General features: G+C 39.5%; 1 protein-coding gene across 1 annotated transcript in view; it reads right to left on the reverse strand.

The window, feature by feature from the left end:
- Positions 1-359: 359 nt before the first annotated feature.
- Positions 360-15,908, reverse strand: part of Fbxl7 (F-box and leucine-rich repeat protein 7) — a 150,563-nt gene continuing 135,014 nt past the window's right edge. Inside the window, exons 4-7 of the mRNA XM_065236627.1 lie at positions 1,616-2,031; positions 1,295-1,555; positions 1,056-1,235; positions 360-990 (exon numbers count right to left, since the gene is read on the reverse strand). Of these exons, the coding sequence (XP_065092699.1) occupies positions 455-990; positions 1,056-1,235; positions 1,295-1,555; positions 1,616-2,031 (1,393 nt within the window). The 3' untranslated portion in view covers positions 360-454. The remainder of the gene's footprint in view (positions 991-1,055; positions 1,236-1,294; positions 1,556-1,615; positions 2,032-15,908) is intronic.

Here is a 15,908-nt window from a genome sequence, read left to right on the forward strand (position 1 = left end):
ACGGTTCATGAGTAGATGGGTCGGTAGGTAGGGTCCAGGTGTGGGAGCTGCCTCCCTGGCGTCCGGTAGCATTGGTGCTCAGCACGGAAAACAAATCAAGGAAAAAAAAATAGCAAAAAGAAAATAATGGTTCAACTAAATGATGACATAGCTTGTTTTCGTAAAATAAATACATTTTATTTGATCTAGAATTCATATAAATAAAATCTATACAATGTGTCCGAAAAGTGATGAAAATAAACTATAAAAAACTACTTTATGACGTTAGTGTACAATTAAAAGTTAATACAAAACAGTATAAAATATTCGCCTAATTAAATAATGTTATCAACAAATTTCTGTTCGTTGTTTTTGGCAGAACTATAATCGAAATTCGAACTTTAAAAACAATTAGCTACAGTTTGAATGTTTAAAACAAAGTAAAGAGAGCACGTTAGGCCTGTACATTCCAATGCTAGCAAAATCCCGGATTCGTGTGTTCGATAACGCATCTTTTGCAGTACTTTTTGACCGCACGATAACCTTCTACGGAAATTTGGCAATCCTGGATGTTCAGCTGTTGTAACCCACGGCAGTAGTACGCAATACATTGGATCCCTCGATCGGTGATCATATCACAATTTCGCAAACTAAGTTTCTTCAAATTTGGACAACTCTCGGCTAGCGCCCGAAGTCCAGCGTCGCTGACGTCACACTTGCCGATATCAAGAGCCCGCAACCGAGGACAGGATCGGGCAAGGACGTTGATGGAATCGTCGCTGACAGCTTCGCAACCTCGTGCATTTAGGTAGCGCATCTTGTAGCACCGCCGGGCAATCACTTTTAATCCCGCGTCCGAAACTTGGTCACACTTTGCCACTGAGAGATATCGCAACGTAGCACCAAGCTTAGCCAGCTCGTATAGACCAAAGTCGGTGATGTTGGTGCAGTCCGAAACACTCAGCTCCCTTAGGGCTATGCAGAAATTTGGGATGAACTTGAGACCAGCATCTATAAGAATACGACATGTATGAGGAACAAAAGCATTTAATTGATGAGTAATGGAATACAATTACCAGTTATCTGAATACATCGCCTTAAGTATAGGTAAACCAACAGTGGACAATTCCGGGCTATAATTTTAAGTCCAGAATCTGAAATTGATGCACAATCCGTAAGATCCAGATACTGCAGCAATAATCGTCGGGGTGGTTCCAATCCTGGATTGACGTTTATGCACGTGATTTGAGCACAACCTAGAACGTATAGAGCAGGGATCAGTTATGTTTAGAATCGATTGTTTCGCTCTGCCTACCTGTTATGTCCAAATGTTGTAAATTTGTACATTTTGTAACCAAGTCAAACAGCGCTTGGTTTGTGACGGTTACGCTGTTTTGAACTTGTAGATGGGTGATTTCTGGACATCGTCTCGAAAGTAACTGTAAACCTTTGTCTGTCAGTCTACAGCCGTCGCTCAGCAACACTCGTTCCACCCCAGGGCAGGCACCATTTCGTGTTTGACCGCATAATCGCCTTAGAATGGTTTTGATTGCCCTATCACCGCTGTTGTTCTCACCTGGAAAGTAAATACAATTCTTAAGGTGATCTTGCATTCGTGTCAAATAAGTGAATAAACCTTTGATTTTTATAATTTTCCAAAGATGTGGATTCCATATGACCGATTCGAAGCGCTTGCAGACACGAGCAATATTGCATAGTTCACAGCTGTCAAGCCAATCGAAGATTTTCACCATCAGTTCATCGGAAAGCCGATCAAACAGAGGACCCGATCGAAACAATGATGTGCCATTACTGCCATTAAGCAGGTCGCTGCTCCCCACCACGTTGTTCTGGGCGCTACCATTGGTGCTATTCGCCGTCGAGGTACTGTTGCTGGGAGCTGCCGTGTTCCACGTGGCCGGTATCGATGACTGTTGTTGACCGGATGGAGATGGTGATACCAGCGTGTGATAGCCTTGGTCCAGACTGGGTGAAAAGCGACCATATCGGGCCAGGCCATCAGCGAAATGTTGCGACTTGGAGAGATGAATTCTGAAAGGAAGGAATGTATTTTATTTCAATTAGTGGTGTTAACAATGTGATGTTATTGAACGTCAATGAAGAGCTAAATAGCTGATTGTAAAATGTAGAGAAATGTCTTTGGTAAGTAACTTGTCGATTGATGACGGAGAAGGATGGTTCAATTCCCGGTCCGCCTAAGGAATTTTTCTGGCTAAAAGTCTCCTCAATTTCTCAGGGCATATCATTGTGGTTGTAAAAGCAAAAATTATGTAGGATAAGGTGGAGCATGGGGCAAGATGGCCCAACAAACAATTCAAAGTCACAAATAAGCATACACATTGAATAAATGCTGTATAACAGTGTACAATGCTGAATAAAACAAGATGTCGAATTATGTGCTGAAAAAAGCTCATTGAGATCGATAGAGGCGCTTTTATTCCGCCGTTTGCTCTGATATGATTAATTTCCTTATTAAAAGCTTTATAAACGTTGACTGTCTTCCTTATTCAGAACCAGAAGGTTGATCTAATAACAAACTGAATAAGTGTAATTTGCACATACATTGTCGCTTTTATTCGATTGTTTTCAATTGATTGAATAAAATGCTTTTTTAAACGTCTTATAAATGTTTTCTAGCTCCATTATTAGATTTCTTTGCATTGTTTTACAATATTGCTGTATAAAGGTGAATACACTCAGCAAAATAGCTCTTATACCACCCAACAAACAATTCAAAGTCACAAATAAGCATATATATTGAATAAATGCTGTATAACAGTGTACAATGCTGAATAAAAAGAGTTGTCGAATTATGTGCTGAAAAAGCTCATTGTTCCACTCTGATCTGATTAATTTACTTATTAAAAGCTGTAAAAGTGTTAAATGTCTTCCCAATTCAACGCCAGAAGTTCGATCTAATAACAAACTGAATAAGTGTAATTTGTACATACATTGACACTTTAATTCGACTGTTTTCAATTGATTTAATAACATGCTTTATTAGACGTCTAATAAATGTTTTCCAGCTCCTTTATTAGATTTCATTGCATTACTTTACAATATTGCTGAATAAAGGTGAATACAGTCAGCATAATAGCTCTTATACCACTATGCGTCCATGTTGTAATCACATGATTTGTAAATGCTTTATAAACGACGTAAAGATTCATTATTCGACAACACTGATTCAGTCTTACAACAAGGCGAAATCAGTAGAGTAGTGGTTATCGTTTCCGCTTTCCAATTAGAAGGTCGTGAGTTCAATCCCAAGCTCAACCTTTTTTTTTATTTGTGTAGAACATAATTAATTTAAATAGTAATATCGATCACATGACTCACGATAATGAAAGCATTGATCTAGTTTAAAATATAACCGAGCATCCTTTCTTTCGACTTGGAGATGTGAAGAGGCAACATTGGTCTCATTTAAAACAACGACGAATGAATTAATTATTCCCACAGGGCCTTGAAGGAGCTAGAGTTGCGATCGGGAGTGCTGATAGGTATTTACTTTCATGCAAGCTTTTATAGATTATTGAGTTGCCCATATGATGAATTCTAGGATAGCTCAGATGACAAGGCAAGCGGCTGGTGATCGGAAGGTACATGGTTCGAATCCCATACAATGGCATGTATAAGTATTTAATAAATTTTCTAATATCTGTGTGGTGCGAGCCACGTCAGAAATATTGAATTACAATACACTTAAGAAACACACAACACCCTGTCCCCTGTCCCCTGTCCTCTTATTTTCGGGTTAATTTTCCCATAGTTGAATAATCGTTTAATAAATGTATAATAATGTCTAATTAAACGTTACTTCACATGATAATCAAGTGTATACAGAGCATCACTGTTTTAAAGAAGCAGTGATGTCAAATATAAACACTGAATAATCAAAAATTTTATCGTATAAAACTCTGTTACAACTCATATAAGTCGAATAAAAGCTTCTCGAGATACCTTATACAACACTAGCAGTTCAATGTTGAGGTTGAATAAATTCTCCAGATTTGTGTGAACAAAGCCTGAACAGAAGTTATTATTAAAAATAGTACAAGTACTATTAAGCATGCAGTTGAATAAAATGGCCAAGAAGTCGTTTCTTCAATAGACGGTAGGTCAGTAGAGCCGTGTTGTTAGAATGAATCAGTGTTGTCGAATAATGAATCTAATACGTCGTTTATAAAGCATTTACAAATCATGTGATAACAACATGGACGCATAGTGGTATAAGAGCTATTATGCTGACTGTATTCACCTTTATTCAGCAATATTGTAAAGCAATGCAATGAAATCTAAGAATGAAGCTGGAGAACATTTATTAGACGTCAAATAAAGCATGTTATTAAATCAATTGAAAACAGTCGAATTAAAGTGTCAATGTATGTACAAATTACACTTATTCAGTTTGTTATTAGATCAAACTTCTGGCGTTGAATTGGAAAGACAATTAACACTTTTACAGCTTTTAATAAGTAAATTAATCAGATTAGAGGAAACAGTGGAATAAATGTGCATCTATCGATCTCAATGAGTTTTTTCAGCACATAATTCGACAACTCGTTTTATTCAGCATTGTACACTGTTATACAGCATTTATTCAATATATATGCTTATTTGTGACTCTGAATTGTTTGTTGGGTGGTATAAGAGCTATTTTGCTGACTGTATTTACCTTTATACAGCAATATTGTAAAGCAATGCAATGAAATCTAATAATGGAGCTAGAAAACATTTATAAGACGTTTAATAAAGCATTTTATTAAATCAATTGAAAACAGTCGAATTAAAGCGACAATGTGTGTGCAAATTACACTTATTAAGTTTGTTATTAGATCAAACATCTGGTTCTGAATCAGGAAGACAGTTAACGCTTAGAAAGCTTTTAATACGTAAATTAATCATATCAGAGCAAACGGCGGAATAAAGGCGCATCTATCGATCTCAATGAGCTTTTTTCAGCACATAATTCGACATCCTGTTTTATTCAGCATTGTACACTGTTATACAGCATTTATTCATTGTGTATGCTTATTTGTGACTTTGAATTGTTTGTTGGGAACACTCGCAAGTTGTTCATCGAGCATGCATTTAACGGTTTTTTTTTTAGTTTGTAGCACCACCATCTGCGGCACGCATAGTCAATTCCCTTGCGTTTGACGTTTACACACTACCGCCATCTGTTCATCGTACTGTTCATCACAGTATACTCAACAGATGGCGATAGTGTTTTAGCAACGATGTTTTTTAGTGAAAAATATTCAATGTGTTTTGTCTGTTTGTCTGTGATATCAGCTTCAATCGACAAAATCATTGCGACGAAGAGACTGCTAGCTTTCTTTTTCTGTAGAAGTTTAACAGCAGTATTCTAGAACCTCAGTTGGCGTCTACAAACAAACTTTAAATCGCTTGTGTCTGTTTCTTCCGTCGCTTGATTGGTAGGGTAAATGTTGGCTTCGGCACCCATTGACTGTTTTCGGCAACCTAAATTTAAACGTTAATTTCACTATGTTTTCCCATCCACGCACTTCCCTGAATGTGTCCAAACGATTGTTTAGCCTTTCAGCTTCAATCTGATTATATTTGAACGATCGAGCAATCCAGTAATGCTACATTTTTCTTCAAATAAAGCATACGCACTACAAAATGGGGTTGATTTCGAGTTGCCGATAATAGAACAGCTGGTTAACACGCAGTTCTAATGGGAAGGTTGCCGAAGAAAAAGAGGCTGCCGACAATAGTCACACTCACCTGAGAAGTTTGGAGCGTTGTAAAAACGCTTTCAAAACGTTTTGAAAAATTCTGTCGATTGGAATGGATAGAAAAGCAAGCAGCAGATGAATGTAAACAAACAGACACATCATATATGTGCGTGACGCTGAGAAAATGCTAGTAGAAGTGCAGACGCTGCTTAGATTGACGAGAATACGTAAATTCCCCTATTTCATTCAAGCTTCGGTGAAGCGAACGAAAGAAAAAGAGAGCTTGACATTGACAGTTTCGTCTTTCATGAAACACATCAACAGAGGTTTCATGACGCCGGCGCCGGTGGTGTAGTGGTAAGCGTAACTGCTTTCTCACCCCAATTTAATCCCAGCCGAGATCGGTGGGATTTTTCTGAGGCATAAAAATCTCTGGTCACGTCTTCGGAAGGGAAGTAAAGTCGTTGGTCCCGGCCAATGGGTGCGATATCCTACGCAGGTGTGAAAGCTGCCTTCCTGCACATTCGATTGCCGTCAATGGATTGCAATCGATGTCCGTCGGTGATTGGCACTAGATTACAGAAAAGAGGCCGATGTTAAATAAAGGAAAAAAGAAGAAGGTTTCATGACGTATTGACGGAAAATGCAAATATATATTTGAAGCATTTCTCACGTGAAAACACTTGAAGATTACACGTAATTTGTTTAGTTTATCTCTCATCCACATATCAAAATAAAAAGTAACGAAAACGGAACATAACGCATATTAAACAAATTGAAAGGACGGTGAAAGGGATTGAAAGCCATAAGAAGATTTTGTTTCATCTCGATAATCGACGTTACTTTCATTGAATGTGATGGGCAAAGAAACGGCGAGAAAATCCACAGCCAGCCTTTCGTTCTAAGCGTGCTTGTTTTTCATAGTCTAACTACACGGTTAGAAAAAAGTACCCAAAATTAAGTTCTTTTCACTCATCTCGGCACTATAGTGCAGGAACCCAAAAGTAGGTAAAGCGGGTCAAAGTAATTTTCATTTACTTGTGTGCAGTTCGTATGGAATTTTCCACTGAATATTTAACCAAAAGTAAGTTAGTTGTACCCAACAGTACGTAAATATGATAATACTCAACGTTGGGTTCCCACACTTTACTACCCCTGTTGGGTGGTTTTGCTCCTCCGTTTTTGACAACATTAGAAGGAGAAAAGGAGACAAACTAGTCAAAAGTAGGTAAAAGTGAACTGACCGTTGGGTACTTTTTTCTTACCGTGTAGGTGTTATAATAATCATGCGTAGAACACGTTGTATGAAAGAGACAAAACTCGAGTTCACTGAACCAATATGACATATTCCTGTTATGTGGAAGTCTAATAAATTTGCGCTATAAGATAATCCAATGAAAACGATAAATGTGTCAGGTAAATTTTATATGAATATCTGATACATTTCCAATGCTGATAATTTGGTAACTTTTATATGATCGTCATATGATAAATGAAAATCGGTCAAATTATAATAATTAACTGAAATGGATTTGAAACCCATAAGCATAAACTTTACTTTTCACCACAATATAATATATGTGTCATAAATCAATCGAAATAAAGTTAAAGTGCAGCGGCGCCGGTGGTGTAGTGGTAAGCGTGATTACCTCTCACCCCAGCAGGCCTGGGTTCAATCCCAGTCGGCGCCGCCGGGATGTTCTGAGACAAAACATCTCTGATCACGCCTTCCTTCGGAAGGGAAGTAAAGCCGTTGGTCCCCGGTTCATGAGTTGATGAGTCGATAGGTAGGGTCCAGGTGTGGGAGCTGTCTCCCTGGCGTCGGTAGCATTGGTGCTCAGCACGGAAAACAAGATCGACGGAAAACAAATCAAAGGAAAAAAAAAAAAAAAAAAAAAGTTAAAGTGAAAATCACATGAAATTTACTTCTTCTTTTGACACATATATTTAATCGATTTCTAAAAATAAATCGAAAAATAAACATCAGGCAGCTTTCACAGTTGTGTTTTTTTATTGTAGCTGATTTATGATTCGATCAAGAACTGTTGAGGTGTGATGCTTTCCGTGTCTGCGCTCGATTCCACTGGGCCACGACTGACATCAAGATTGAGCTCGTTCAATTAGCATGAAGTAAGAACAGCTCTCCCGACATGGAATGTAGTGCAACGTTATGCTCGTTTTGCTAGAGTGAAGAAAAATAGCACTGACAAATTTATGCGTTTGCGTTTCGGTGGTGTCGTGTATTCAAATCTTTCAAATGCTCCTGTGTGCAATAAAACAACGACTACATTATATGAGTTCATGGAACTGGTTCATGAAGTTCGAGAAGTGCTGGAATCTGAATTAGCCGTGCACACTAAGATTTTGTTTCTGTGTTCGGTAAATTTTAACGAAATCAGAACAACTGAACATTCGGTAAAACTTTGACCTTCATTTTAAAGGCAATATTTGAAAATAGTTTCAAAACATGTTCAACCTTGTTTAAATGATCAAATCTTGTCATTTTAGTAGAGATTTAGTTTCAAAGTAGCTTTTACCGAACAGTTCAGCTGTTCAGATTTCGGTAAAAATTACCGAAGTCGGCGATAATTTCTAAGTATGTGTAGGAGGCTTACAATTAGAATCTTAGCAAAGTAAATATTGCAGTAGAATCATTTTTTCAATCTCAATACATTCTTTTCTTGAACCCCTTATCTAATGGAACAATAACAAACAAGAATTATTCAATAGAGTATCATTGTTGTTAGCTGTGTTTAGTTCGACTAATCATTTTAATGAGTGTACGATAACATCATTGAAAATTGTTTCAATAATTTATAAAGAACAATCATGTAAGATGTATTTTATTGGGAGCGACATTTATCACAGAAAACCATGCCAATACAAATGTTTGCTGTTGGATTTCTTAAAAGGCAAATCTATATGACTACATATTTAATGATTGGGATAGATCTTTATACAATCTTTAAACGTCAAAAATCAAAGGAAGCTATTACAATGAGATGCTTGACGTAGGGCACGGAACAAATGTGAAGAAAATTTAGTTCTTTTCATTGATCGATCATCTATTATCTTAACTCTTTCCGTTTTTGGTTTGTAGGCGTACGAAATTTGTAGTATTTTTTTCAAAGAGAAAATTGATGAAGATAATCGATCAAAATCAATTGCACCCATGTTTCCAAGTTTGGTTACAAGATTACAACTCTGGAGAGCATTTTGTGTGGTCGTTGGGGGCATGTGATTCTGAATATGGACCAACATGCAGATAAATTATGTTCTAACTTTTTACTGTAATAAACTTGTTGGCCCAGAAAAGGGCCGTTTTGTTGCCAAAGTTGGTGATGATTTAACCTCCGAAACTGTACAGAGTTCGTCTGTCGCTTCAAAGCGTAGATGACATCGATGGCCGCTTATGCTTGGCGTGTTAAGTATAGGTGACAGCATCACGGATCACATTTTCCAAGAACACCTTCAGCACACCTCGTGTTTTCTCGTAGATCAGACCGGAAACACGTTTGACACCGCCACGGCGAGCCAGACGACTGCTTTTGCTGCTTCTGCTGCCTGCTCACCACGGCGTCCGAAGCGAAAATGAGTTGAGGCACAGCAGCGTTGTTTTATATCTTTTCAGAATGATGTGCAACCAAGTGGTACTCGATTATGACGACTGCGTTTGGGAACAACGTTTATTTCATGAAAACAGTGAAAAAATTATCACTTTTTATTTGTACTTTGGATAATGCTTGACATAACCACTTTTTCAATAGTTTCTTGTTGAAAATAATCAGTTGGAAGCATTGTGTAGACATATTTCTGATCGATTGGTGATAAAATTATTGAAATTGATCCAGGGGCAGCTGAGTTATTAATGATCAAAATCTTTCATAATTTGGTTTCATGTTCCATTTTCGGTTTTCACAAAGTGTACCCCAGTATAAAAATTAAAGATGCAGTCCTACGTCAATAACTATTTGCTATGTAGCTTCCATGAATATTGACTTCATGACCCTGGAAAATTCAGAAACACCAGGAAAGCTGCAATTAATACCACGATTATAAAAAGATCTTTGTTCCCATGTAAGATATTGGGGTGCTCATCATATATCTGAGTGATGCAACCCGCTTTTTCCTATTAACTGGAACCACATTATAAAACCAAGTCGAAACGAATGTTTTCATTCGAAAAGCGCTTCGTTTCGTCTTCCCCAATGAGGCTTCTGTTCTTCATGTTTTAAAGGGAGGTGACTATGTCGTTCCATATCGTGAAGATTTTCATTAATAATGGCAAGAACAATTTGTATTTCACTGATATACCACTGGCGTGGTAACCATAGTACGGTGATAGAGGAAATGCTTCACCAAACCCGAGCGTCTGTTCACCATGGAGGTGCGGCTCAAAACGGCGTCTGTTCTCCATGTTAGGAGCGGCTGATCACCGTCCTAGTGCCAGCGTGGGACTCTAAACAGAGCTGTGCACGATGGTCCCCCGGCGAGACAGGCGGTTGGGGCAGGCCCAACAAGCCGCCCTGGAAAAAAACAAAGTTGCAAATACCGAAGAAAAAAATACGGATTGGAACAATCGGCACAGACCTACGCGACGAAATAAGGACTACGATTGGAAACTCGGAACATGGAACTGCAAATCGCTTGGCTTCCCGGGTTGCGATAGGTTAATCTATGACGAACTTCAACCACGCAACTTCGAAGTCGTAGCACTGCAGGAACTTTGCTGGACGGGACAAAAGGTATGGAAAAGCGGGCATCGAGCGGCTACTTTCTACCATAGCTGTGGCACCACCAACGAGCTGGGAACCGGCTTTGTAGTGCTGGGTAAGATGCGCCAACGCGTGATTGGTTGGCAGCCGATCAACGCGAGGATGTGCAAGTTGAGGATTAAGGGCCGTTTCTTCAACTACAGCATCATCAACGTACACTGCCCACACGAAGGGAGACCCGACGACAAGAAAGAAGCGTTCTATGCGCAGCTGAAGCAGGTGTACGACGGCTGTTCCCAACGGGACGTCAAAATCGTCATCGGCGACATGAACGCTCAGGTAGGACGGGAGGCAATGTATAGACCGGCAATCGGGCCAAACAGCCTGCATGCCGTATCGAACGACAATGGCCAACGATGCAATGGATATCCACAAAGCCACCTGGAGATCACCTGACCAACACACAGAAAACCAAATCGATCACGTTCTAATAGATGGGAAATTCTTCGCCGACATTATCAACGTCCGCACGTACAGCAGTGCGAACATAGATTCGGACCACTACCTAGTTGCAGTATGCATGCGCTCAAAACTCTCGACGGTGCATAACACACGTCGAAGTCGAACGCCGCGACCCAACATTGAGCAACTACGGGACGCCGGAGTTGCCCAGGACTACGCGCAGCAGCTGGAAGTTGCACTACCCACGGAAGAGCAGCTTGGCGCAGCTTCACTTGAAGATAGCTGGAGGGACATCCGTTCAGCCATAGGTAGTACTGCTGCAGCGGCACTAGGTACTGCAATCCCGGACCGAAGAAATGACTGGTTTGACGGCGAATGCATACTGTTAGTAGAGGAAAAGAATGCAGCACGGGCGAGAATGCTGCAACACCGCACGAGATTGAATGTGGAGCGATACAGACAAGCGCGGAACAGACAAAACTCGGTTTTCCGAAGGAAGAAGCGTCAGCAGGAAGACCGAGATCGCGAGGCGATGGAAAATCTGTACCGCGTAAACGACACACGGAAGTTCTACGAGAAGCTAAATAGTTCGCGCAAAGGCTACGTGCCGCAAGCCGATATGTGCAAGGACTTGGACGGTAACCTTCTCACGAACGAGTGTGAGGTGATTGAGAGGTGGAAGCAGTACTATGGCGAGCACCTCAACGGTGAAGCAGCAGAAAACGAAGGTGGCACGGCAACAGACCTTGGAGCACGCGCAGAAGACGACAGGCTACCGGCCCTGATCTTCAAGAAGTTGAGGAGGAGATCGGTCGGCTGAAGAACAACAAAGCAACTGGTGTAGATCAACTACCAAGTGAGCTATTAAAATACGGTGGTGAAGCACTGGCTAGAGCGCTGCACTGGGTAATTGCCAAGATTTGGGAGAAGGAGATATTACCGGAGGAGTGGATGGAAGGTGTCGAATGCCCAATCTACAAAAAGGGCGACAAGTTGGATTGCTGCAACTACCGCGCGATCACACTGCTGAGCGCCGACTACAAGGTACTCTCCCAAATTCTATGCCGCCGTCTGTCACCATATGCAAGAGAGTTCGTGGGGCAATACCAGGCGCTACCACGGGCCAAATTTTCGCGATTCGGCAGGTTCTGAAGAAATGCCGCGAATACAACGTGCCCACACATCGTTTGTTCATCGATTTCAAATACACATACGACACAATCGATCGAAATCAGCTATGGCAGATTATGCACGAATACGGACTTCCGGATAAACTGACGCGATTGGTCAAGGCGACGATGGATCGAGTGATGTGCGTTGTTCGAGTATCGGGAACACTCTCGCGTCCCTTTAAATCTCGAAGGGGGTTACGGCAGGGTGATGGACTTTCGTGTCTGCTGTTCAACATCGCGTTAGAAGGTGTGATCAGAAGAGCTGGGATAGACACGAGTGGCACGATATTCAGGAAGTCCATGCAGCTCCTTGGCTTCGCCGATGAAATTGAAAGCGACCCAACAGGAACAAGAAGAAGAGGCGCGCAGCGGGCAAGGTGGATCGACCAAGTAGAAGGTGACCTGCGGACCCTTCGCAGACTACGAGGCTGGCGAACTGTGGCCATGGATCAAGTAGAGTGGAGACGACTTCTTCGAAAAGCAGAGGACAACAAGACCTTAGCCTGATTGGTAAGGTAAGTAAGAGATACCACGTATGTGACGTATGCTTCTACCTAAAGAGTTAAAACAAAAACAAAATATGGAGATTTCTCCGTTCAGACGCCAATACTCAATGATTGCAATGGTAAAATACAAAACATAACAGTCAAAATAAGAATAATTAACAATACAATGTGTGAAAAGCAGTCATCAGCAGGGTTATTAAGCAATGGCCGTCGATAATATCTGCATTAACGTCTGAAATGCAAATTCACCATTGCAGACGTACACGTTACCGTTATCGACGGTTATCGATCAATCCTATTCTTGAGAAGTTTATTTTCTGAATAAATCAATACATACTTTACGTTGAAATAAGATCACATTTCAAATACAGTCAAGTCTCATTCTATTTAACACGATATTCTCCCTTATTTGGTGGAAATCCTGGCTACTTCAACCACAGTTCCCATGCAAAACAGCAAAATTACAGAGGTAAATTTATTTTCATTTTGATATTGTTTTCAAATTTCTTGTTCGCATGTATCTATTTAGAAAGAGTTTATTGTAATAGACTTCTCTGACGTTTGTCAAATGCACAAGTATTAGTGCAGTCCTTTGGGTAAATTATAAGTATTAGTGCAAGAAAACCGAGGGGGGCGACACATCTAAATCTCAAGTTTAGATGGTCAACAAATCTCACACTAGCGAATCAATCTTCGAACAATCTTCTTTCATTTGTCGCATCTACTTGCATCGCTCATCAATTTTTTGCAGGAAATCTTCAGAATCGTCATCAATCTTCTTTCTATCTACTCAGCGTGCGCGCAGCTAGCCACAGCAAAACACAATCTTTTTTGCATCGAAGATAGAGTCGTCCCCCTCGAAGAAAACCCTTGAATTTATCCAAAGTTCTGCAATAATACTTGTGCAATTCACAAATGTCAGAGAAGTCTATAAGGTATACACGGTGTTTCGCAAAAACCCATTAATGGGTATAAAAATACCCATTTCCGCTCAAAGTGCCCCTCCTCATTTAATGGGTTAACTATGGTTTACTCATAAATGGGTAAATGGGTGTTCGGTCAATAAATGGGTGTTTTTTCACCCATTTTCTTATATTGTGTTTACCGTAAAATGGGTGAAAAAATACCCATTTTTACAAATGGAGGATGCAAGCGCTCGTTGATGTAAAAATGTTTTTAAAACATTGAAAATAAATGCAGGTTTTCCGCTCAAATTTTTCACGAAACATTATAATACAAATTATCCATTGTATTGACTTATCCGTAAGCCTCTCCAACGTTTTGGATTCTAATATTTTCCGGAGATCGTTGCTGCGGACAGTAACTGTTTGCATCGTGGTTTGCATTCCCAATGACGGAAATGAGACGATAAAATTTCGAAGTGTTTTTTCACCCATTAATGGGTAAAAAATATACCCATTATTCAACCGTGAACTGATTCTTTAAATGGGTATTTTTTCACCCATTTTATGATTTCAAAATTCCCCCATTTTTTGACAGCTGCATACATGGTTTGAAAATGGGTATTTTTTTTTACCCATTAATGGGTTTTCACGAAACACCGTGTACCTGTTGGTATACCTTTGTTTCCCTCTCTCGATTTTTTTCCTCTTTGTCTTTCTCTCTCATTCTCATATTTACTCGCGCTCCATCTATCACCGCAAGATGCTGATTGCTATAGATCAATAGAGATTAGTGACGTTTAACGCATGCACATTACTATAAGAGATGCACTAGCCTATGTCTAAAAATCTCTATAATAAAGAAAAAAAAAAAGAAAAGCATGCACATTAATTGTTTAACGCTTAACGCACGGCGTGTAAAGTTGTTTATTATTTTCTTCTGGCTAACCTAAAAAAATTATGAAATTAGATCTGCCGAAATGAGTTTGACAGCGATTTTTATGTATTTTCCTCGGATTTTCACTAACACGTTCTCACATATCGCACCAATACAACCGGACGTGAAAATCTATATACGCAAGCTTAAGTCCATATTCGGTAACATCGTTATGCCATATACCTCGAGAAAGAGTAAAGGTATCGAAAAATGGACAAAATGTTCGCCATTAATAAATCACGTGTTTACTTATAGAGCTTTTTGTCGTTTAAGGTGTATTCAGATCTAAGCGTACATTAGCGGAGCGGAGCAAAATTTGCGTAAGAATGAGAGAGACCTAGTACTTTTCTCCCTCTCGTACCTTCGCAAAATCTCTCTCCGCGCGTGAAATATCGCTCAGATCTGAATACACCTTTAATCGACGCACACAGAAAAACAAAACTACCCACCGCTTGGGTTTTTTAAACTCAAATTTGAGTTATTTGACCTCTGCCCGTTTCATTTCCTCTCGCTATTGTTGTCAAAAATAGAACGAAAGATTCGACTCAACCGTCTAGTTCCGTACGAGAAGCCAAAATTGAGTAATATGCGATATACCCAAATTTGAGTTAATTGAACTTAATTTTGGGTAGAAAAAATTGAAAATAACTTAGCGATGGGTATTTTTTTTTGCCGTCCTTAAATGCAAACTACTTTGAGCCGGTTTACCCAAATTTGGCTTATCGTGCGGAACATGGGAGATGAGTGAAAAGAACTTAATTTTGGGTTGTTTTGAATTTCTGTGCACACTTCTGCCTCATTTAAATCGAACGAGTGCGAGCAAGAGTGAAACACATTTGTGGGAAAACAAACCATTCATTCATTCATAAGCGCTAGATAGAGAAAGACGATTTAAACGTCAAAAAGGTCTAAAGAAGCATACACGGAACCGAAAAATTACCCAAATTCAGTTCTTTTCACTAATCTCCCATGTTCCGTTCAATAATCTAATTTTCAGTAAACCGCTTGTAGTAGTTTACATTTGACTACGACAAAAATAATTACTTACTCGTGAGTATTTTCTATCCATAATTAAGTTCAATTGACTCAAATTTGAGAATATCTCATATACTCACTATTAGCTTATTGAACGATAGTCATGAGAAAATCGAATCTCTCGGTCCATTTTTGACAACAACAAAAAGTGAGAGTGGGATGCAAAACTCAAAATTACCCAAAATTAAGTTAAAATAACTTAAATTTAGGGTAATTTTTTTCTCAGTGTATGTTTTATTCGAAAAAGTTCATCGTTCGACATTTTGGACTTGGACCTTTTGCGCCAACGAAAAAATCTCAATTTTTGATATGTTACTTAATTAGGCCCAATATTAATTTTACACATGAGCAAACATGTCCTCGAACGACTTTGAAAAATAAGCCCCACCCTAGTGCCACACCGTACTTTTGTCGGATTAAGATTCTAATAAAATTCCTGGTTGTTATCGATCCCTAGATGATTCCCGGTTTTCC

The sequence above is a fragment of the Ochlerotatus camptorhynchus genome, unplaced genomic scaffold (genome assembly GCF_037179485.1).
Source record: "Ochlerotatus camptorhynchus isolate MF236.1 unplaced genomic scaffold, CSIRO-AGI_Acam_v1.1 ptg000558l, whole genome shotgun sequence".
NCBI lineage: Eukaryota > Metazoa > Arthropoda > Insecta > Diptera > Culicidae > Ochlerotatus > Ochlerotatus camptorhynchus.